The 25,755-nt window shown below is 37.3% G+C and overlaps 1 protein-coding gene across 4 annotated transcripts in view; it reads right to left on the bottom strand.

Annotated features, from left to right (window-relative positions):
- Positions 1-10,453: 10,453 nt before the first annotated feature.
- The window catches only part of Fgd4 (FYVE, RhoGEF and PH domain containing 4), a 161,770-nt gene continuing 146,468 nt past the window's right edge, over positions 10,454-25,755 (bottom strand). For 2 of the 4 annotated variants that reach the window (XM_029470309.1, XM_029470307.1), the window contains exons 12-17: positions 24,179-24,209; positions 23,704-23,796; positions 23,122-23,247; positions 16,190-16,330; positions 12,485-12,625; positions 10,455-11,391 (exon numbers count right to left, since the gene is read on the bottom strand). In XM_029470309.1, coding sequence (XP_029326169.1) covers positions 11,134-11,391; positions 12,485-12,625; positions 16,190-16,330; positions 23,122-23,247; positions 23,704-23,796; positions 24,179-24,209 — 790 coding nt within the window. In that variant the 3' untranslated portion in view covers positions 10,455-11,133. Of the gene's footprint in view, positions 11,392-12,484; positions 12,626-16,189; positions 16,331-23,121; positions 23,248-23,703; positions 23,797-24,178; positions 24,210-25,755 lie in introns of all 4 variants that reach the window. The other 2 variants (XM_021185217.2, XM_029470308.1) reach the window with 2 other exon arrangements.

The following is a 25,755-nucleotide window of genomic DNA, read 5'->3' on the forward strand; positions in this document are numbered from 1 at the left end:
TACGAAAGGATGGAGTATCCAGAGACTACCCCACCTGGGGATCCATCCCATAATTTGTCCATGATTTGCATTTCCCTGATGATGAAGGATGCTGAACATTTTTTCAGGTGCTTCTCAGCCATTCTATATTCCTCAGTTGAGAATTCTTTGTTTAGCTCTGAACCCCATTTTTAATGGGGTTATTTGAATTTCTGGAGTCCAGCATCTTGAGCTCCTTGTATATATTGGATATTAGTCCCCTCTCAGATTTAGGATTGGTAAAAATTCTTTCCCAATCTGTTGGTGGCCTTTGTGTCTTATTGACAGTGTCTTTTGCCTTACAGAAGCCTGTTTTTTAAATTGGGTTATTTGTTTCTCTGGAGTCTTAACTTCTTGAGTTCTTTGTATATATTGGATATTCACCCTCTATTGGATGTACAATTGGTAAAGATCTTTTTCCAATCTGTTGGTTGCCATTTTATCCTATTGACAATGTCCTTTGCCNTACAAAAGCTTTGCAATTTTATGAGGTCCCATTTGTTGATTCTTGATCTTAGAGCATAAGCCACTGGTGTTCTGTTCAGGAAATTTTCCTCTGTGCCCTTATATTCGAGGCTCTTCCCTACTTTCCCTTCTATAAGTTTCAGTGTATCTGGTTTTATGTGAAGGTCCTTGATCCACTTGGACTTGAGCTTTGTACAAGGAGCTTCTTCTACATGCTCACCGCCAGTTGAACCAGCACCATTTGTTTAAAAAGCTGTCTTTTTTCCACTGGATGGTTTTAGCTCCTTTGTCAAAGATCAAGTGACCATAGGTGTGTAGGTTTAATTTTGGGTCTTCAATTCTATTCCTTTCATCTACCTGCCTGTCCCTGTACTAATACCATAAAGGTTTTTTTGTTTGTTTGTTTTTTCATTACTATTGCTCTGTAGTACAGCTTGAGGTCAGGGATAGTAATTGCCCCAGAAGTTCTTTTATTGTTGAGAATAGTTTTCAACATCCTGGGTTTTTTTGTTATTCCAAATAAATTTGGATCTAACTCTATGAAAATTGAGTTGGAATTTTGTATTGAATCTGTAGATTGCTTTTGTCAAGATGGCCATTTTTACTATATTAATCCTGCCAATCCATGAGCATGGGAGATCTTTCCATCTTCTAAGATCTTTGATTTCTTTCTTCAGAGACTTGAAGTTCTTGTCACACAGATCTTTCACTTGCTTGGTTAAAGTCACACCAAGGTATGTAATACTATTTTTGACTATTGTAAGGGCGTTGTTTCCCTAATTTCTTTCTCAGTCTGTTGATTCTTTGAGTAAAGAAAGGCTACTTATTTGAGTTAATTTTATTTTCAGCCACTTTGCTGAAGTTGATTATCAACTTTAGGAGTTCTCTGGTGGAATTTTTGAGTCACTTATGCATATTATCATATCATTTACAAACAGTGTTATTTTGACTTCTTCCTTTCCAATTTGTATCCCTTTGACCTCCTTTTGTTGTTTGATTGTTCTAGCTAGAACTTCCAAGTACTATATTGAAGAGAGGGAGGGAGGGAGGGAGGGAGGGAGAGAGAGAGAGAGAGAGAGAGAGAGAGAGAGAGAGAGAGAGAGAGAGAGAGAGAGAGAGAGTCTTGTCTAGTCCCTGATTTTAGTAGGATTGCTTCAAGTTTCTCCACATTTAGTTTGATGTTGGCTGCTGGTTTGTTGTATATTGCTTTTACTATGTTTAGGTATGGTTTTTGAATTCCTGATCTTTCTAGATTTTTCCATGAAGGGATGTTGAATTTTGTCAAATGCATTTTTCAGCATCTAATGAAATAATCATATGTTTTTTTTTCTTTGAGTTTCTTTATGTAGTGGATTACATTGATGGATTTCTGTGTATTGAAACATCTCTGCATCCCTGGAATGAAGCCTACTTGATCATGGTGAATGATCTTTTTGATGTGTTCTTGGATTCAGTTTGCAAGAATTTTATTGAGTATTTAGCATTGATGTTCATAAGGGAAAGTGGTCTGAAGTTCTCTTTCTTTTTTTGGTCGTTGTGTGGTTTAGGTATAAGCATAATTGTGAGTTCATAGAATGAATTGGGTAGTGTTCCTTCTGTTTCTATTTTGTAGAATAGTTTGAAGACTATTGATATTAGCTCTTCTTTGAAGGTCTGGTAGAATTCTCCACTAAGCTCACCTGGGTTTTTTGGTGGGGGTGTGTTGGGAGACTTTTAATGACTGCTTCTATTTCTTTAGGGATTATGGGACTGTTTTGTGGTTTATCTGATCCTGATATAATTTTGGCATTTGGTATCTATCTAAAGCATTGTCTATTTCTTCCAGATTTTCCAATTTTGTTGAGTATAGGCTTTTGTAGTAGGATCTGATGATTTTTTGAATTTCCTTGGTTTCTATTGTTACATCTCCCTTTTCATTTCAATTTTATTAATTTGGATACTGTCTCTGTGCCCTTTCGTTATTTTGGCTAAGGGTTTATCTATCTTGCTGATTTCCTCAAACAACCTGCTCCTGGTTTTGTTGATTCTTTCTATAGTTCTTTTTGTTTCTATTTGGTTGATTTCAGCCCTGAGTTTGATTATTACAAGCCAGCTACTCCTCTTGGGAGTATTTGCTTCTTTTTGCTCTAGGGTTTCCAGGTGTGCTGTCAAGCTGCTAGTGTATGCTTTCTCCAGTTTCGTTTTGGAGGCACTTAGAGCTATGAGTTTTCCTCTTAGCACTGCTTACATTGTGTCCCAGAAGTTTGGGTATGATGTGCCTTTATTTTCATTAAATTCTAAAAAGTCTTTAATTTCATTATTTCTTCCTTGACCACATTATGATTGTGTAGAGCATTGTTCAGCTTCCATGTGTATCTGAGCTTGCTGTTGTTTTTGTTATTGAAGACCAGCCGTAGTCTGTGGTGATCTGATAGGATGCATGGGATTATTTCAGTCTTCTTGTATCTGTTGAGGCCTGTTTTATGACCAATTATATGGAGAAGGTACCATGAGGTGCTGAAAGGTATATTATTTTGTTTTAGGATGAAATGTTCTATAAATATCTGTTAAATCCATTTGGTCCATAAGTTCTGTAAGTTTCACTGTGTCTCTGTTTAGTTTCTGTTTCCATGATCTGTCCATTGTTGAAAGTGGGGTGTTGAAGTTTCCCACTATTATTGTGTGAGGTGCAATGTGTGGTTTGATCTTTCCTAAAGTTTCTTTTTTGAATATGGGTGCTCTTGCATTTGGAGCATAGATGTGCAGAATTGAGAATTCATCTTGCTGGATTTTTCCTTTGATGAGTATGAAGTGTTCTTCCTTATCCTTTTTGATAAATTTTGGTTGAAAATTGATTTTATTTGATATTATAATGGCTATTCCAGGTTGTTTTTTGGGGGGGACCATTTGCTTGGAATATTGTTTTCAGCCTTTTACTCTGAGGTAGTGTCTGTCTTTGTAACTGAGGTGTGTTTCCTGTACACAGTAAAATGTTGGGTCCTGTTTATGTATCTAGTCTGATAGTCTATGCCTTTTCATTGGGGATTGAGTCCATTGATGTTAAGAGATATTAAGAAAAATGATTGTTGCTTTCTGTTATTTTTGTTGTTAGAGGTCAAATTAGGTTTTTGTGGCTTTCTTTCGGTTTGTTGAAAGAAGATTACTTTCATGCTTTTTTCTAGGGTATAGTTTCCCTCCTTCTGTTGGTGTTTTCCATGTATTATCCTCTGTGGTGCTGGATTTGTGGAAAGATATTATGTAAATTTAGTTTTGTCATGGAATATCTTGTTTTCTCTATCTTTGTTAATTGAGAGTTTTGTGGGTATAGTACCCTGGGCTGGCCTTTGTTTAATCTTAGGGTCTTTATGACATCTGCCCAGGATCTTCTGGCTTTTAGATTCTCTGGTGAGAAGTCTGTTGTAATTCTGATAAGTCTGCCTTTATATGTTACTTGACCTTTTTCCCTTACTGCTTTTAATATTCTTTGTTTTGTGCATTTGGTGTTTTGTGACGGGAGGAATTTCTTTTCTGGTCCAGTCTATTTGGAATTCGGTAGGCTTCTTGTATGTTTATGGGCATCTCTTTCTTTAGGTTATGGAACTTTTCTTCTATAATTTTGTCGAAGATATTTACTGGCCCTTTAAGTTGGGAATCTTTCTTCTATACCTATTCTTAGGTTTCATTTTATTGTGTTCTGTATTCCCTCAATGTTTTATGTTAGTAACGTTTTGCATTTTCTTTGAGTGTTGTGTCAATGTTTTCTATGGTATCTTCTGCACCTGAGATTCTTCTATCTCTTGTATTCTGTTGGTTATGCTTGCATCTATGTCTCCTGATCTTTTTCCTAGGTTTTCTAACTCCAGGGTTGTGTCTGTTTGTGATTTCTTTTTTGTTCCTATTTCTATTTTTAGATCCTGGATGTTTTTGTTCAATTCCTTCACCTGTTTTGTTGTGTTTTCCTGTAACTCTCTAAGGGATTTTTGTGTTTCCTCTCTAAATTCTTCTACCTGTTCACCTGTGTTCTCCTGTATTTCTTTAAGGGAGTTATTTATGTCCTTCTTAAAGTTCTCTATCATCAACATGAGAAGTGACTTTAGATCCATGTCTTGCTTTTCCAGTGTGATGGTTTATCCAGAACTTGCTATGGTTGAAGCTGGGTTCTGATGTTGCCAGGTAGCCTCAGTTTCTGTTGCTTATGTTCTTGCACTTGTTGCTTACCATCTGGTTATCTCTAGTGCTACCTGCCCTCAACTGTATCTGACTGGAGCCTATCCATTCTCTGATCCTGGTTATGTTAGAACTCATCAGAGTCCAGTTGTCCCTGTGATCCTGTAATTCTGGGATCCCGTGAACCTGAGATCCTTTGTGTGTCAAAGCTCCTTGGAGCCAAGCTGCTTCTGGGATTCTGAGATCCCGGTGTGACCAAGCTCCTGAGATCCTGAGAGCCTGTGTGTTTTAGAGCGCCTAGTAGTTGAGTTTCTTCTGGGTGTTGTGGTAATGGATGCAGAGCTAGCACCTAAGGTCGGCTCGGGGAACCTCCTCAGTCCAGAAGGAACTGGTGACACTGGCCAGGTGGGATTCCTGCATCCCTGGATCCTGCTGGTTCCAGTTCCTCCCTGGTGTTGGGGCTGATGTTGTGGCCTCCTCACCTATGATCCTGGGCATGTTAGAGTGCCTGGGAGTTGAGTTTCCTCTGGGTGTTGTGGGACTGGATGCAGAGCTAGTGCCCAAGATCTGCTCAGAATGCTGCTGGAAAATTTTTACTTGTGACATTTTTTTAGGATTTTCTTTATTTTATTTATTTATTTATTTATTTATTTTTGATGACTAGAAACTAGAAGTACCAATATCCTGCTGGAATAACCATTGTTTTTTCTAATCAGAAAATCAAAATCATGCATACTCAGTACATATAATACTGGTGGAAATAACAGCCAAAGCTCCAAAACTAATTTAAGGATGTCTTTATTTACAAGATACAAATGTTTCATATTTAACAAGGATTGAAGTGCTTAATTTTACAATGTTTTCAATTATCTGCCTTTATGATTAAATATACAGATGTTACACTATATATACAGCATATCTAAGTATTGTACATTCACACCACTGCAAAATAGGGATGTTTATACTTTCACAACTATAAAATTCTGATGTGCCCTTTGAAACTCAGTCAACATGTCAAAAGAAAAATCAAAACAATTCTTAGTTTTTTAAATAACAATTAGCGCTGGGCGTGGTGGTGCACGCCTTTAATCCCAGCACTCAGGAGGCAGAGGGAGGCTGATTTCTGAGTTCGAGGCCAGCCTGGTCTACAAAGTGAGTTCCAGGACAGCTAGGGCTATACAGAGAAACCCTGTCTCGAAAAACCAAAAAACCAAAAAACAAAAAACAAAAAAAAACCCAAAACAAAACAAAACAAAACAAAAAAAACAAAACCAAAAACAATTAATTGTCTCTTAAAATATGAAATGGCAGTTTGGTTTTATATATGAATGATTAAATGTTAAATAATATATTATATATTCGAGTCTTCATATTTCATAATACACAATGCAATTCTCACATCATAATGGGCTATAAGGTCTATCTTTACTTGATGCATTTAGTATTCACTTATTAAAATATACTAAAATTTGATTTAATTTTTTATCAAATTGATCACAATGAATTTTAGGGCAAAGTATGATCTTTATGTAACTTTCAGTGACCCCCACTTCCAACAAATAAACTATCTTGTAGAGTTCATGTGTTATTTTATCTTGAAATACAGAAAAGACACAGCATTTATCCATTCCCTTCACTTAGAAAGTTGACTTTAGAGTGAAAAATAGCAGAAAAATGGCTTATAGAATGAAATTACTTTGTAAAAGCTTAAAGAAGAAATAATGATAAAATAATATCATGTATAATTTAGATGCCAAGGTCAAATCCTGAGCACAAGGATTTCATCCAGCAACAAGTACATAGGCATCTTCTAACTTATTTCCCTTGAGCAGTTCACATGGATACCAGTAGTCAGCCCATTTATCCAGCTCCATTCATTCCTTTCATTTGCTAAGGTCAGTGCTCTCTCTATACCTGTAACAAAAGCAACATTGTCTCTTCCTGTAACCTAGCAAGATTGATGGGCTTGGGTAAAGATGAATTATAACATTAAAAACACATGTGAATAATTTTGTTAAAATACTTAAATTAAAATTTACATAACATTTTGTTCTTTGGTGAGAATTGAAGATTTATAATTTGTACATTTATACATATAAAGTCACAGAGAGTATTTAGATAGATCTAGTTGTCTAATGCTTTTCTTTTAAAATCTAGGGAGCCTATAGTTTGATAGTTATATGAAAATAAAAAACTTGATTCTAATGAAACTTAGAATGAAAAAGTGACAGGATCCACTACAAATGTGAATGTATCTCTAATAAGAGGAACTCTTTAGCCTCAGTTCTTATATTCATACATTCTTGAAGATCACAACATTAAATAAAACACTAAGATTGTTCTGTCTTTCAAATTTTAGATTATACATACCATGTGCTTATCTTAGATCTATTGACATGAACATCATGTGATGTAGGAAAGCTAAGTTACCTTCTACTCTTAAAACAACAGAGATAAATAAGACCTGTGCTTTCTGGGAATTGATTTGCCCTTATTCATGCTCATTTGCCATGACAACACACTGACAGAGATGAGGATTAAGAATCTATTTCAGACAATACACTCTGAATAAGTTAAAGATTTAGAAATAAACAAATGATATCTGAAAATAACTGAAGGAGGGAAAACTTCCATCTCAACCAAAAGGAGGAAAACAAACAAACAACCCCCCCCCCAAACACCACAAAAAACAGAATCATGAACTCCAGAAGTATTTTTGAGTAGAGGATTTTAGAAGGCATCAGTGGCTCTTCAACTACCCTGAAGTACCATGGAATTATAGTTAAACATGGAATTATAGTTAGTTCTGATGGCAACATATACTCTTGTTTAGAAAATTCAGCAGGGAACATTTACAAGGTTAATTCCTATATTTAAAAAAATGGTGTAGGTAATCCAGTGAAGATAGTATGGCAACCTTTATGTTGAATTCAATTCACAGAAATGTACAACACAGCTGATAGAACAGAGCAGAGCAAACAAACTGCTTCATTATACACAGCCTTTGTAGAAATTAAACACAAGGCTGGAATGATGGCTCAGCAATTAAGAGGTCCTGAGTTCAATTCCCAGCAACCGCATGGTGGTTCACAACCATCTTCAATGGGATCTGATGCCTTCTTCGGGTGTGTCTAAAGATAGTGACAGTGTACTCATATACATAAAATAAATAAATCTAAAAAAAAGAAATTAAACACAGTTGATATGCCTGAAGCCATGGAATGATGCCTTCCTTCTTTCCCCTGTGCTCAGCAATTTGGACTATCATATCACTTCTCAGAAGTTGATTCTCTATATGCTGTAGCTTAGGGCCTTCATGTTAAACTTTTGGCATAAACTCATATTTGGAGAATTTTATTGCTTGGTATTATTACAAAAGTGGCTAGTGGCATTTTTCATTATTGAGCTCCACATAAAAGTTTAGATAAAAGCATGTACCACATCTCACCTTTTCCAAATGGTAGACTTTCAACAAAAGCAACAATTATGTTGAAAGTTGAAATGCTTTGAATGAATAACAATTTTACCAAAGAAATATTTTCTTAAATTTGAAGGAAGGACATTTTTCTTAAAGATTACTTTTGAACACACTAAGCTAGAGAAAATAACAAATTAAGAAACATATGAAACATTTATTTGATCAGGAAAGGAACTGATACTATGTTCAGGCTCAGTATATCATGAAACTCTACTTATCTCAAAAAGAGGTTAGTTATTCTAACAACCTCTTGGATTGGAGTTTATTTGAATTAAATTTTTGAATATGTATGTGCATGCACGCTGTCCAATGCATGTGTGCTCACATATATTTAGGGAACTGTGCAAATGTGGAGAGATCTGAGGCTGATGTCAGGTGACTTCCCTGGTGCCTCTCTACCTCATCATTGAGGCAAGGTTACTTGCTGTTCCTGCACTCGCTGCTCTGACTTGCCTGGATAGAGCACCTTCACCCAAACTTCCTGGCCCCACCTCTGTTGCCCTTGCTTGCCTGGCCTTTATGTGCTCTCCAGAGACCTGTCTGAACTGTTTCTCACCCTTGCATAGAATTCTCCTTAGCCCCAGAGTTGAGTTCTTAATAAGTAACTAATTTTATTCTATTACTTTTTTCTCCTACTAAAAGTATTTGTGGTTATTTTGAGAGAGATGGGGAAAGTGGTTTGTGCTTGGCTCAGTGTGGGGAGAAGTAAAGGTGAGAACCAGAGAAGATCCTCTTCTGGCACTCACACTCCTTACTGAATGAACACTAGAAGCATGCTAACATTCTTTTTATGAGTATCCTTTCAATAATCTAAGTTAAACTACACTGAATATCTAATCACATTCCTTCTATTCAAGAATTTGCTGGTAGGCAAACATGTAGTCTTCTTGCTGATCAAATAGTTTTTTTTTTAAATATTATCTGACATAAATCTTCTAAGTGAGACAGCTCACTCATTATTCTGCTTATATTTACAGAAGTCATCCTTATTCTGATAGTCATTCTACATATTTACTGCTTTTCTTTTCTTGAAATATGAAAAATAAAGTAAGATGTATAGTTATTGTTTAATTTTGTCAGTAGGTACCCTGCACACCTGGTTTCTTTCCTCCCACTCAAACACAGCATCAATGCTGACAACTAGAAAAGAGAAACAATGTACAATTTCTTTCTATATGACCCTCATTTAGTAGGGAATAAGGAGATAGCTTTTTGTTTTGCCCATTAATGATTCTAAATAGATGGTTTAATGTTAATGGTCATGTCTGGTATTTCATGGAGGAAAGCAACCTTGCTCCTTTGGAGTAGAAAAAAAATGAGATGTTTCTTGTGCAACATGAGGTGTATAAATGTGTGGTGGTCTCAAATTCTGAAAAATTGTACTCTACATCTCAAGTGTAGCCCTTAAAGATTGTGTGTAGTGAAGACATTCTTATGGATTCCTAGTAAACAATACAGTAAAAGTGGTAATGTTTGGAGAATGGAAAAGAAAGGAAAAAAGTCTAATATGAGAAAAGTATTAACTTAAACAGTCAACTCAACATAAGATTTTAGTCACAAGCACAACCTAATAGATAGCCATAGTTCATCTGAGAGTCCATGGGATCAAAAGGGAGAATAATTCTGCAGTTTCTTTAGTGCTTCCCATCTCATAGAAATCTGCCATAATTGATTCTGAAATCCTGGTTTCAGCTATCTTTTCTAGTGAATGGTTAAGCATAAATTTCCTTTATTAATAACTCTCTTCTCCCAGATAAGCTGGCACACGCATGAGCTCCGCTTTGTAGCTGACAGAACCCAGCCACCTTGTGTTCATTAGATGTTGTCCTCATTTACCCGTCCATAACAGTCCAATGGAAAGGAGGACAGTAAACAGTAAACCAGCGTCTTCTATATATCCCAGGGCTCTATAAGGTCAGATGTCTTATATAGTTTTAGGAAGTTTTTGCATATGTTGACATTAAATTACCATGACAATTATGTTATTATAAAATGTAAAATAAGCCATACATTTTAAACTCTGTGATCAAAGTGCACTTAAGTTGAGAATAATCAGAGTAGTTAAAAATAATAATGTTTAGTTAATATTTACTAAACTCTCATCTTTTATCTAAATAAGAATTAATAGCACCTTCTAAGAGAGGCACTGTTTTAAATAGGTACAGAACAAAAGAAAAATAGTACTCTAAAAATACTGTTGAAATTCACACTATATCTGACACCACATAAATTACTCTTTTTTACTATAAAAATATCAATACACTTAGATTCTAATCAGTTCAACATAAATTACCAATTTTTCTTAAATTTAGAACACTGCTAAGTTTAGAAATAAAATAGGTTTTATATTTAAAGAATTAACCAGAGTAAAAACAAAACTAAAGCTAAAGAGAAAGCTGACATATTCATACTTATTTTCAATATTATATACAGGCAAATTGATTTGTATTTTAGATATTTTATTATTAGGAGTAATTCTACAAAACAAGTATTATAATAAGTCAAAAAGTATCAACATCAGGAACCTTTAATTTTTTTATGTTGTATAAGAACAGAAACTATTTACATAGCATGAGACTTACAAACTAGACAAGTTCATACAATACTCTAAACTGTCCCTGTACTTTTTACCATAGATCTATTTTGGTTACACGGAGGTATATTTTTCACACTCTTACAAGTTCTACATGTGAACAAGACAATGAAGGATTTCTTAAATGAAAGGCCCATTATAACCAGGTAGTGATTTGACAGTTAACATTTTTTAACCCTCTCAAGGCAAAAATACACAGTTAAGGAATAGCTTATCAAAAAGGTTCCATTTTCCACATTATTTCAGAACTTCAACAGAAGAATGGCTCTGCATACTGATTTTATTATATATAAACATATGAGAGAAGTCCCCAAAAGATGTGTTTATGAAACCATATTTCTCAATGCAAAGTGCTAAGAGACGAGGAAGGAGAGCTGGGGATGTCTTGAACTATGTGTATTACTGGAAACTCCACACTAGCAGCTGCTGAAGTTTAGCATTCTGACTTTTTCTTGGGTCCAGGGAGATTGTTCAACGTGGCTAGATGCTCACTTGGACCATCTGGTGTCTCACCTGTGACAGCTAGAAGGATGATTTTCAGCCATTTCTGTTTCAGTTCCTCACTGTCGGCAGCAAAGCTATGCACAGACTTGGACTGGGTCAGCTTGAAACTATGTGGCAGATCTGCACTCTTAGGCATATCATCCACAATGTAGCCCAGGAGGGGTATGGTCGCTTGGGCTCTGACATCCTAAGGAAAGGACATTGTACATATAAGACATATTATTACATAGGTGTATGTGGTCCTTACTCCTACAAACTCTTCCCTGCCTACCGTCCCACAGATCCTTGCTCATGAATTCTCTTTGGATGGAGGCTGATTTTAGTGGCTGTCGATGGGGTCAACAATAGTGTTGGCTGAAGAAAATAAGGCAGTAGAGCTGACACCCAGATGAGCAAAATCGTACTGGTGCAAAGCTTGCTCCTGTGGGAAGCTCATTCAAAGCCCGTGCAGTCCTCCACTTAGTGAAAAGCCAAGATGGAGGGTGAATAACAGCAATCTTAATGTTTAAAACCAGCATTACTAAGAATTAAAAATCATATTTTTAAATGATTCATTCTTCTGAATTATTGTCAGGGAAAACAGAAAAGTAAAATAGTTTTAGGCAGTTCTAGGGATTTTTCTAAAAATGTTTTTTTCTAGATCTTGATGTAGGATGAGGCTAAATAAAGTCTGACAAATTTAAAACAATATGTTTCTAAAGTGCAGGAATATATAATTGGTTTAAGTGTTGGTCACTTTCAAAGCAAAACAATCTACATACCATGTTCTGGTGTATACTAGAAGATAAACCAGCATTAGAGTTGACCCCAGGTGTCTAGCTTAGCTGTACATATGGGTCACAAGAACTTATTACTGAGTATTATTACCCCAGGATTTATGGAGACTCCTTTCTTTCAACGATTTTGTTCGTACATCTCTAGTACTGTCAACAAATAAAACCAAGCACAAAATGACCAAGTATTTCCACTCTCTACAAACTGTTTGCTCCCCCTCTTTACCTCCCTTTTCTTCATCTCCTTTTTACTCACTCCTATGCTCCTTATTCAACTTGCCTTTTCTTACATCTACTAAATAAGAATAAGAGATGAACAGGGATAATGACTTATCAAATGCATATTAAGCAGCTATAAGAAGAACTATCAGTTTAAATCAACAAAATCAACTTTTCCTTATTTTAAGATAGGCCACAGAGCCTGAGCTCTTTGTTCTCCTGAGGGTTGGCTTCCACACGTATCCCTCTGTCCTGGCCATGCCATTCAAATATACATGGCTTAGTTACCTGAGGAGCACCATACATGTACAGCACAAGGGGGTCTTGCTTGGGGATCACACACCAGATTTTCTGCCAAGGTTTTGACTTTTCCATGTACTGGAGGAAACTGCACACCTCACTATTTCCTGATACTTCTGCTGATTCAATCTAGAAAATACAATGGAGAAAAAGAATAAACACAATGAATCAAATGGGGATGAAACATGCCTTAAGGGAAGTATTTATAAAGTACAGTATATGTATATAGCATGTCTCCTTTGGTTGCCTTTTAAAAAGGTATAATTAGATTTACTAGTTTTTCTTTATCAGGATGAAGGATAAAACCACTCTGAGATCATATTTAACTCTTTATTATTAGACTTAGTACAGAAATAGTCAACATTTATTGACTGTTTACTATATAGATTTGATTTTGCTTGAGGTGTATATTATTCACACAAACATTGACAAGGTAAGTGCTTTCATTGTTTCTAAAGCTCAGAGTTTTTAATCAGATTCTTAAAGAGTACATATTTAGAATTTGATGTGCTAGAATTTGAGCTCAGTCAGCCTGAATCAACACACTCAACCTATGAATCTAATATTCCAATAATGTAAGGATATAAAGTCAAAAAGGCAAGATGTGACCATCAGTTACCTTTAGTATTAAGGTAATTAGAAGAGTCTCACTAGAGCAAACTTCGCTTACTAATATATTAAGTACTGGATGATGGGAAACAGAAACATTTGGCTAGGGAGCTTTATTAGAAATAATAAAGCTTCTTTTCCTATGAAGGGTATTGTTACTCAGTGTTGTCCACAGGATGTAAGGGAGATAATGGTGTGGCCTTACTTTGTGCCAATTGATACGGGCTCACATTAGCAGTCAGCAAACAGTTCTAAAAAAGGTCAGAGTCCAAATCAAGGCCACCATATAGGCACTTACACATGAAGAAAGCAAACATATCCTAACTGATTGATATTTATAAAATTAAAAATAAAATTTAAATATGTAGACTTTTATATAATATAGATCTAGCAGTAAAAATATGTCACTGCCAGAAGGCAATATTTTCTTTTCAAACTCTTCAAACTACAAAACACAAATCAGCCAAGGAGCTGCATGCCTATACCCCAGTACTTGGGAGGTGGAGGGAGAAAGCTCAGGGTCACATTTGGCTAAAATCAAGGCCAGTTTAGGTGACCCCTGTGAAAGGATCATTTGACACCCTAATGGGTCATGCCCCACAGGTTGAGAACTCCTTTCTAGAGGAACAGAACTTTGTGAGACACTGTCTCAAGACAATAGGAGTAGCAGCAGCAACAACAAAAACCAACAAACAAAACAACAATGGAAATTTTCAAAGCAATTTGATTTTTTACGGTTCTTGTGGTAGTTAATCTTGACTGTTAACCCAAACGGATCTGGTATTAATTGAGGCAGATTGGCAGCAGTTTAGACTACTAAGAGTCAGAGGGAAAGCAGTGCTTAGCTTCTTGCTGGGGAAGATGCCTTCTCCATTGTTGCTGCTGTTGCCATTTCTTGCTGCTTGGCTTCCAACCTGGGCTGAAAATCAGCAACTTTCTAAAAATTGTGCAGGCCTTCAGTGCCAGATTGGTCTATGAGGTACTGAACTGAATAGCTATCAGGTCCTCTGTGTCATACACACTCATTCTGCCAGTTCTGTTCCTCTAGAGAAGGAGTTCTCAACCTGTGGGGCATGACCCATTAGGGTGTCAAATACTCTTTTTCACAGGGGTTACCTCAGAGTATAGAAAAACTCAGATATTTACATTATGAGTCATAACAGTAGCAAAATCACAGTTAAGAAATATAAATGAGGGTTGGAGAGATGGCTCAGTGGTTAAGAGCACTGACCGCTCTTCCAGAGGCTCTGAATTCAATTCTTAGCAACCACATGGTGGATCACAACTCTCTGTAATGGGGATCGGATGCCATCTTCTGGTGTATCTGAAGACAGTGACAGTGTACTCACATGCATGAAATAAATAAATCTCTAAAAAAAATCTGAACAGTGGCAGAACAGTTTGAAAGGATAAAAAGAATCTTAAAAGCTCGAGGGGTAGCTTAGCAGTTGAGTGCTTGCCCTGCATATGTGAAGACAGGAGTTCCAGTCCCACGAACCCACATAGATGCACAGTAGGCATGGTGACCTGCTGATGATTCCACCATTGCACGGCAGAGATAGAGGACTCCTAGGAGCAGGCTGGTAGCTAAGACTAGCCATATCATAGTTATGAGTTCTGGGTTTGTTTGAGAGGCCCTGCCTTAATGAGTAAGGTGGAAGAGCAATTGAGAAATTAACAATTTCTGTTATCAGTCATGGGCCTAACTATGCACAAACATACATGTACCCATATACCTTAAAACATGTGTGCTCACACACCAGGCAAGAAGGCAAGAACATGCAGACACATTCATAAACACCACACAAAGTGGAAAAAAAATACAAATACATTGAGTTAAATACTTTAAGTTTTGTCAATAAAAATGTTTTTCCCTCCTTAAAATACCTCTGTAAAATCCTTGTTTTGGCCTCTTGGCCTATAAAAAATGTTTCAATCAATCTGCTTACAAAAAGCTTGACTACTGTTCTAGAGTGCATAGTATACTGGTTGGTACGGGGTAAGGCTCGGACATACTCTATGTGTGCATGGGCTCGCTTATTTTCTACTTACAGATGCTACATTTTTAGGTGATTGCATGAATTAATCAGATTCATGATTTTTCCCCAAGCATAAGGTTTTCCAAAAAGCTAAAGATTTTTAATTTATTTATGCAGTCTGAATCTTCTCTTTATAAACTACAGTGTCATACGCATTGTACTTTGTCACACAGATCAGCTGTTTCTATGAAAACCTTGAGGTTGCGGCTCTGGAATACAGTGGAGAATATCTCCCCATTTCTCCTACCAGAAAGCCTCATCCGGGCTGTGATATACATGAAATATCTGTATCCTAAGGGAATTCAGAAGTATAATTTGGGCTTGTGGGCTTATAATTAATCTCAAATGGCTATTGAAGTTTAAGAGCCTTTCTCAGCTAACAAATGACTTTTGTATATTTGCTTGTAACTGCTCAGTACACAATTATTGATTTTTCAACATTATTAATAAACTAAGTATATTTATGACTCTGGATGCAAAAAAAGGTTATCCTATTTGTAGGTGATCTTGACCTACTTCCACAAGGCTTTATATAAATTACCTTATTTTGTCAACACATGGCTTTCAACATAAATCAATTTCTGGTACAAGCTACTTTCAAGTTCCTTGGTGGAGCCTGAACTAACTCTAGAATATGAGTCAAACTTGCTTGAGATGTGTTTTGACAGTGATGCACTCATGAAACTGTTCCCCCTGGCTATTATATAACCATAAAAACTGGTTCTCTTAACATAGGAAGTTGAATTATGTTTTAGGAAATAAAACAGGACTTTATCTAAATTTGAAATTTTTCATGCAGTGTTTTCAACATTAATGTGATGAAACTGACACCTTTCCTATAAAAAACCCCAAACAAAACCAGCAATAATTTGTACATCCCACCTTTCTAGATAATCAGGTAGGGGTCAACAAACTAAAATAAATGTATGTCTCCTGCTCACAGTTATCCTGAATGTGAATGCAAAAACAAGTAAGGCACATTATTCCCATCCTTATGACTAAGAGAGTTTGTCATCTAAGAATATGAAGAGTTCACTATTTTTACCTCTAAAATGCCCCTTCTTTTCTTTTCTTCACTGTCTGTGAATCCACTTATTATCTGGTAACAGTCTTTACAAACCTTGTTCAATCTTCCACCATCATACTCAAGCTGAGCTTTGTAGTCAGAACATTTCCAACAAACCACCTTTAATTTTAAAAAGGATATTTAAAATGAATAATTAGGGTTAGGAATAATTAAGACAGTTAGATTTAGGAAATACTCATTCATACATACAAGAGAAGGTTAAATATAAAAGTTATGTTTTTTAGCCTAAGAACATTTCAAAAGATACTGAATACATCAGAGTATTTTAATAATGTCTGTGACAATCTGAGCATCACTTTCACCTCTAAAGGCCCTTGGCCCTGGATGTACCATACCATCCATCTCCTCTCTTAGTTCCACATCACAGAAGAAAGAGTACAGCCATATAACAGCAGGTAATTTCTGATGACTACTTACCTACCTTCATAGATGCAGCACATTATGTCCTCTTGACTTTAATTTCTAAAGGTCTTCAATCTTTTAAGTTATTAGCACTCACATTTGGACTCTCAGAGCCTGAGTGGTCCTTTCCACATCCTTAAGCTCTACCTAACATTATACAAGAACAACATTTTCAAGTCTAGGCTAGAAGTCTTATGAGTTTGGTATGTTCCTCTTATACTTAAAAATCCTTTGATCTAAAACCATGTATTGTGATACATGCTTTTAGTCCCAGCACATAATGAGTAGATGCAGAGGCAAGAAGATCTCTGTGAGTTCAAGGCCAGTTCAGTCTACATAGAGAGTAGAGCATTCCAGGCCAGTAAGGGCTAGACAGTAAGACCTTGTCTAAAATATACCAAACCAAACCAAAAGAAAAAAAAAAGCCAAACCAAAACTAACAAGCAAAAACCAATTCTTCAGTCTTTCCTTTGTTTCTAGTTAAAGAAAAAAAAGTATTAGCTATATTATATATTAATAGTAATACGTATTATATTTGATTGGCCTATCTTCAATGGCACTGACTTCCTACATCCCCAAAACGCCATGCTCCCTTCTTCTTCCACCTCTTATAGTCCTTGAAGTCTCAAATTCCCTTCTTCATCCTTTCGTGTTTAGAACAGAGCCTGGCGACGGTGAAGTTTCTAACTATCGACTTGTGTATTGCTTGCTCATCTCCTATGAAGTTCTACAGGAGGTTGCTTTGGAATATTTTTTTCACCACACACAACAGCTACAGAATGTCATTGTAGATGAGCATAATGCAAATGCATGAGTAAACGGTGCTTTTCAAATTATTACCATTGTCTAGAGCTTCTGTTTTAGGTTTAAGTCATTATTTTCTTGCTTAGGAAAGTACTTTTTGCCTCAAACTTATAGTAGGTAAAGTTCATTTAAAAATGTATGAGCTTTTAAGTAAACGATTTGGAGTACGTTCATAGCAGTTGAAATACAGAAAAACAATGGTCAAAGGCTAAGGGTGTGGCTCAGTAGTAGAACACAGACTTGGTGTTCAAAGCCTTGGGTTCAATTTCTACCCAACCTTGATATGTACCACAGTTTTCTGATTATAACAACACAATTACTTCGGAGGTTTAATGGTAGACATACATGTATCTGTAAACTCATTTCAACTAATTTATTTTCAAATCATATCATTTGGTAATCTATATACAAACACGTTTTATCTTTTGACCAAAGTTCAAGTATGCCAGTACCAGAAATGATTTTAAACAAACCTAAAGATCAATTTAAACAGTTTATTCTGAGGTAGTTGTTTCTTTATTATTTAATTTTGATTACAAATGGCCTCACTACATTTAATTTCAGTGTCAGGAAAAGAAATTCAGGAAACTTTAAGTATGAAGGAGAACAATCTTAGATTTATGCTGTCTGATAGGACACCATGGCGCCAGAGTAGGAAGCTGGAACCACATTACCAGGTCTGCTTACCCATTCTTAACTCATAGACACAATTCCATTGTACCTCAATTTCTGCCCCAGGGTTTCTGCCTATTTTCCAAGGCCTATCAAGGTCCCAGTAGCTCTCAATAATAGGCCTTGAGATTACTCGAGGTGACAGCATCAGTGATCTAATATGGTAGAATGAACGTATCAGTAGCTCACTCCAGTGCCTGGTGTTTTAGCATTCATGTGACTACCTTATTGACTCAGACTTTTTAGGTGTCTGCAGCTAGCGCTATTCTCAGGCAGCCTGCTCTAGCTTTTTGTTCTTAGGGTCACCCACTGAAAAATGTATTATCACCAGGGACTCATTGTCAACCTGGAATACCTGTTCTTCATTTTCCAACATGCCTCATTTTTCCAACTTGCTCCCAGCTGTCCATTACTATGCAACATTGAACTACAGAAATCTTTGTTTCCAATATTTTGTCACGACTTCCATTATTTACCCAAGGCAGACATCTACAATACTCCCTTGTGATTTCATTACAATTATTCTTCATGAACCTTGTCTTCTACCTTCTCTGGCCTGCATTGCTGAATTCTGCTATGGAAAAAAAATCATTGCTATTAAGCTGCCTGGTGTCTGTCTGGATTTCTAACTAGAAATTTCCAAAGGGGAATGAGTCCAACTGTGTCAGTGCAACGTTCACTTTCTTTCTGCTTTCTCTCCTCTTATATACACATCCCTTTTTCCCTTACTTTCAGCTGACCATTCTGTCCAATTCAATAAAAATATAACACTGACCTTAAACACCCCCATTTCTCACTACTAACATGCCCAAATACTAAAATTCCCTCCAATTCATTTATCATACTTGCATCTGTCTTTCTCCCATCTGTTCAAAGAGAGGACTTTGCCCTACCCTGCAAAAGCTGTAACTTTTACCTGTACTGCAGTTTCTTTCTTTTTTTTTAACTTTCTTTCTTTAAAATTTTTTTTATTAGGTATTTTCTTCATTTACATTTCCAGTGCTATTCCAAAAGTCCCCCATACCCTCAATGGAACCCAAACTTAGAGCATTTCTCCCTGGAAGGTAAAGCCCCTGGACGTTCCCCAAGCTTGCTTTCCCTGATCTCTAAAAATACAGCCAGAAAGAAGCTCTTTGTTCTCTATAGCCAGCAAAAAGCCTTTTTGTTTCTATACTTTACAACAAGAGATGCCTGCCTTCCTGTGCCAAGGACACAGAGATAAAAATTCAGAAAGAACTCACTCCCCACCCCTGCCTTGTAAATTTCACCAAGGACACCCAGAAGAGAACAAAACTCTTCCCAACTCCTCCCAACTCCTCCCAATTCCTGTTAGCTGTTAAAAGCCCCCTACTGTCACCACAGGGTGGAACTCCCCTGCCCTGCACAGCAGAGGGACTTCGTCCTCAGCTAGCTGATAATAAAACCTCTTGCAGTTTGCATCAGGTGTGGTTTTCTCTCGGGTCACTGGGGTGCTGGCCAGCTCATCCCAGGACTTGAGTGGAGGCCCAGCTTCGGGGGTCTTACACCCCCATTCCCACTTCTTGGCCCTGGTGTTCCCCTGTACTGAGGCATATAAACTTTGCACGACCAGTGGGCCTCTTTTTCCACTGATGGCCGACTAGGCCATCTTCTGATACATATGCAGCTAGAGACATGAGATCGGGGAGGGGAGGGTAGTACTGGTTAGTTCATATTGTTGTTCCACCTATAGGATTGCAGATCGCTTTAGCTCTTTGGGTACTTTCACTAGCTCATCCATTGGGGGCCCTGTGAGCCCTCTAATAGCTGACTGTGAGCATCCACTTCTGTGCTTGCTAGGCCCCAGCATAGTCTCACAGGAGACAGCTATATCAGGGTCCTTTCAGCAAAATCTTGCTAGTATATGCAATGGTGTCAGCGTTTGGAGGCTAATTGTGGGATGCATCCCCGGATATGGCAGTCTCTAGATGGCCAGCTACAAACTTTGTCTCGGTAACTCCTTCCATGGGTATTTTGTTCCCAAATCTAAGAAGGGGCAAAGTGTCCACACTTTGGTTTTCATTCTTCTTGAGTTTCATGTGTTTCACAAATTGTATCTAATATCTTGGGTATTCTAAGTTTCTGGGCTAATATCCACTTATCATTGAGTACATATCATGGGAGTTCTTTTGTGATTGGGTTACCTCACTCAGGATGATGCCCTCCAGGTCCATCCATTTGCCTAGGAATTTCATAAATTCATTCTTTTTAATAGCTGAGTAGTACTCCATTGTGTAAATGTACCACATTTTCTGTATCCATTCCTCTGTTGAGGGACATCTGGGTTCTTTCCAGCCTCTGGCTATTACAAATAAGGCTGCTATGAACATAGTGGAGCATGTGTCCTTTTTACCGGTTGGAACATCTTCTGGATATATGCTCAGGAGAGGTATTGTGGAATTCTCCGGTAGTACTATGTCCAATTTTCTGAGGAACCGCCAGACTGATTTCCAGAGTGGTTGTACAAGCTTGCAATCCCACCAACAATGGAGGAGTGTTCCTCTTTCTCCACATCCTCGCCAGCATCTGCTGTCACCTGAATTTTTGATCTTAGCCATTCTGACCGGGGTGAGGTGGAATCTCGGGGTTGTTTTGATTTGCATTTCCCTGATGATTAAGGATGCTGAACATTTTTTCAGGTGCTCAGGTGAGAATTCTTTGTTTAGCTCTGAGCCCCATTTTTTAATGGGGTTATTTGATTTTCTGGAGTCCACTTTCTTGAGTGCTTTATATATATTTGATATTAGTCCCCTATCTGATTTGGGATAGGTAAAGATCCTTTCCCAATCTGATGGTGGCCTTTTTGTCTTATTGACAGTGCCTTTTGCCTTACAGAAGCTTTGCAATTTTATGAGGTCCCATTTGTCAATTCTCGATCTTACAGCATAACCCATGGCTGTTCTATTCAGGAATTTTTCCCCTGTGACCATATCTTGGAGGATTTTCCCCACTTTCTCCTCTATAAATTTCACTGTCTCTGGTTTTATGTGGAGTTCCTTGATCCACTTAGATTTGACCTTAATACAAGGAGATAGGAATGGATCAGTTTGCATTCTTATATGTGTTAATCACCAGTTGTGCCAGCACCATTTGTTGAAAATGCTGTTTGGGAAGTTTTCTTCTATAATTTTGTTGAAGATGATTGCTGGCCCCTTTAAGTTGAATATCTTCATTCTCATCTACTCCTGTTATTCGTATTTTTGGTCTTCTCATTGTGTCCTGGATTTCCTGGATGTTTTGAGTTGGGATCTTTTTGCATTTTGCATTTTCTTTGATTGTTGTGCAGATGTTCTCTATGGAATCTTCTGCACCTGAGATTCTCTCTTCCATCTCTTGTATTCTGTTGCTGATGCTGGCATCTATGGTTCCAGATTTCTTTCCTAGGGTTTCTATCTCCAGCATTGCCTCACTTTGGGTTTTCTTTATTGTGTCTACTTCCATTTTTAGGTCTAGTATGGTTTTGTTCATTTCCATCACCTGTTTTGATGTGTTTTCCTGTTTTTCTTTAAGGACTTGTAACTCTTTAGCAGTGTTATCCTGTATTTCTTTAAGTGAGTTATTAAAGTTCTTCTTGATGTCCTCTACCATCATCATGAGATATGCTTTTAAATCCGGGTCTAGGTTTTCAGGTGTGTTGGGGTATCCAGCACTGGCTGAGGTGGGAGTGCTGGGTTCTGATGATGGTGAGTGGTCTTGGTTTCTGTTAGTAAGATTCGTACGTTTGCCTTTTGCCATTTGGTAATCTCTGGAGTTAGTTATTATAGTTGTCTCTGGTTAGAGCTTGTTCCTCCCATGATTCTCTTAGCCTCTATCAGCAGACCTGGGAGAGTAGCTCTCTCCTGAGTTTCAGTGGTCTGAGCACTCTCTGCAGGCAAGCTCTCCTCTTGCAGGGAAGGTGCCCAGATATCTGGCATTTGGACCTGAGTCCTGGCAGAAGATGAAGGCCTGAAACAGGGCCTGTCCTAGAAGCTGTTAGCTTCTGTAGTCCACACTCTTACCTGTGCAGACTAGTCTCAGAGGGATCTGGGAGCCAAAATGACTTCCCCAGGTGCTCTGGCAAAGCCCTCCCGGGTGGGGAGGACACCTGTCCTCTGGCAGGGAAGGTGCCCGGATGTCTGGAGCCCGAAATGGGGTCTGCCTCAGAAGCTGTCCTCTAGGTACCTTGGGGGTGTCCTCTGACCTTTGCCCAAGTGACCCGGTGCTGGCGCCGACCAGAAGGGACTTGTGACCCTCGTCAGACCGGGTTTTCTGCTTTCCTAATGCTGGTCCCTCGAGATTGGAATGGAACAGAAGTTGTGTTCCACTCACCAGTGGTCCTAAGATTGAGTGGAGAGTCCTCTAGGGACTTTGTGGGGGGGTGTCCGCCGACTCTGCGCCCAAGGTGACCCGGTGCTGGCACCGACTGGAAGCTGTATTGCAGTTTCTGTCTCTTGCCTTTTCAAACACATCGACTTCTTTGATTATTAACATTCTAACTACATCCCTGTTAGTTTTTTGTTGTTTTGTTTTGTTTTTAAATGATCATGCCCAGCCACAGAATTTCCTAGCAATTTTGCTCATGGATAAAGGCTGTCCTCCTGCAGGGATATGTTCAAAGCTCCTCCTGGTTCCCCTGTTAGGATGAGGACATACTTCCATTTAGACATCTAAGCAAATATTACTCTCCTGCACATAGTCTTCTTTTGTCTAATTAAATTTCGTCTGAACTCTCCAGTTCAACTTTCTGGTTCTTTCTTACTCCATCATACTTATTTGAATTCTTATCTATTTTCTTCTTCACAATGTAATCTCCACGAAGCTAGGAGCTATTTTGTTGACCATATTCTTTTTCTTCATGGGGCACTACAATATTTTGCATATAGTTAGCTCTAAAACATACTTCCTAACTAAGTGATTGTTAATGGTGTTTTGTTTTGTTTTGTTTTGAGGCTGATGATTTTATTTCACCTGTATACCATTTCTAACAGCTGTGATAATGAGGATGCCTCACTTACATGTCCACATGCCCGGCAGTGATGCCGCCTTCTGGTCAGTGCATTGAAGGACTCTTTGCACTTCATGCACATGGTCACTTCATTATCACGTATCCATCTTGGGGCTCGTTTTCCCAGCTCAGCAGTCTAAATAGGAAAGACAGGATAACTTTAATAGAACAAAAATTATTCCTTCTTGTTGTTGTTACTTTATTTTATTTATTTTTTTGAGACAGGGTTTCTCTGTGTAGTCCTGGCTGTACTGGAACTCACTCTGTAGACCAGGCTGGCCTTAACTCACAGAGATCTGCCTGCCTCTGCCTCCTGAGAACTGGGATTAAAGGCGTGAGCCACCACTGCCAAGCCTATCATTCCTTTCAGTAGTACATTATCAATGTTGTTCAAACCATGTTCTGATCTCAAGATCTAGGAAGGGAAGTAAAAAATTTCAAAGAACTTCTAGACACTTAAGATAATGACATTATTTCTTAACAACTTATTTTGGGATTGCAAGGGAAAAGGTTTGTTAATGAAATGACTAGATAGCACTTTTGAAAACACAAGAGATGAAAGATCTTTAAGTTAACTTCAAAAGTAACTTACAGAGACTTCTAGGGGAATGTCATTTTCCTTTGCGATTGCATTTCTGAAAGTCTCATGCCTTTGATGAAAAGCATCAATAGTTTCTTGAAGGGCCTAAATGTAAATTAAATACAAAAATACATTATAGTATCATACACATATTAATAGATGTTTATCACATAAATAACGATAATAAGAATCATCTTTAAAGTTAAATGAACTTGTTCTTATACTATATATTAAAATATAAATATGTATATATTCCTCTTTAAAAATTATTTTATGAGTATTTTGCCTGGCATATGTATTTTACAACAAATATATGTCTGGTGTCCATAGAGGTGAGAAGACATTGCATCTTTGGAACTAGAATTATAGATAGTTTTGAGCTACCATGTAAATCCTGGAAATTAAACCCAGTTATCTCTCTAGGTCTCAGTGTATACATTTCTTATGCATATAGGTCCAAAAACCAGAAATAAAATAAAAGAGGTACCTTGATCCATTCTTCTTTGTCTTGTTCAGAACTAAAAGAAAACAAAGCTAAAATGAGTGAAGAGAACATTAAGAATTACAACTTGTGAATGAAAGCATGATTTTAATGTTACTCTGGATTCCTAGAGAATACAGGAGTATTTTGGAAATAATTAAAGAGATTCTAGTTCTTCTTAATACAGGATAAGACTGCTGTCTAACTTTGGTACTCATACATTTGATACCTATTTTGGTACCCTTACAATTTGATGGCAAACCATGACTTAACAACCACTGTCTAGTTGTATCTACCAGATGATTCTGTGTGTTTGACATAATAGAAGATCAAAGATAATATTATACTTTTAAAAATATATGACAATTAAAAATCACTAACATCTAACCTCAGGAAAGATTATAATTATTCTTATACTCTTAAAAATTATCTTTGTCCCTGCACACATGTAGTAGATGTGCAGCTTGGTCTTCATGTGGGTCCCAAACAACAGGAGTGGGGGATATCCCAAAAGCTGCTGCCTGTATATGTGATATGTTTTCCTAGCTGGGCTGCCTTGACTGGCTTCCTGTGGGGAAGGAAGCACATAACCTTGCAGAGACTTGAAGTGCCAGGGTAGGGTGATACCCAGGGAGCCCCACCTGCTCAGAGGAGAAGAGCCACACACATCTTTCAATAATAACTCTAAACAGCCATGGTCTCAACTTTCCAACCAAAGGACTAGCTGAATGTGCTAAGAAACAAAGTCCAATTTTCTGTTGTTTATGAGAAACCCATCTAACTTTAAAGATAGGTACCACCTGAAAATAAAAAAAGGTATTTCAAGCAAATGAAATCTGGAATTAAGCAGGTACTGTCAACCTAATATTTCACAAATAGTTATAAACTAAAATTAATCAGAAAAGTCAAAGAAGGGTACTTCATTCTAATCAAGGGAACAATTCATCATTAATTATAATATTAAAATATTAGCATATTATGCCAACTCCTGGTGTACTCAATTCCATAAAGAACCTACTATTTTACAAACCCAATGATAGTAGTCAATCTCAATGCTCCACTTTCTCCAATAAACACATCATCTGGACAGAAAAACCCCAAGATCAAATGGCATCTTACTTCAAATGAACCTAACAGATATCTACAGAATATTCCATTTAAACATCAAAGAATACACATTCTGTTCAGCAGCACATGGAAGCTTCACTAAAATAGACCACATGCTAGAACACAAAACACACCTTAACAAATACAGAAAACATTAAATAACTCCATATATCCCAAATTTGACCACCATGCAATAAAACTTAAAATCAATACCCATAAAAACGCTAAAAAGTACATAAACTAATGCAAATAGAAAAACTTACTACTAAATGATTAATAAATTAAAGAAGAAACCAAGAAATATAAGAAGGAACCAAACTGAAGCCATTTTGAATAAAACTTCCATTTTGAATAGGGGTCAAATAAAATTTAAGTCTCAAGTCCTCCCTGGGTAATTGACACCCTGGTTGGCAAGTTGAGACATGAATGCTAGACAAGTCACCCTGCCACAGTTAAATAACCCAACCAGTGGGAAC

The sequence above is a fragment of the Mus caroli genome, chromosome 16 (genome assembly GCF_900094665.2).
Source record: "Mus caroli chromosome 16, CAROLI_EIJ_v1.1, whole genome shotgun sequence".
NCBI lineage: Eukaryota > Metazoa > Chordata > Mammalia > Rodentia > Muridae > Mus > Mus caroli.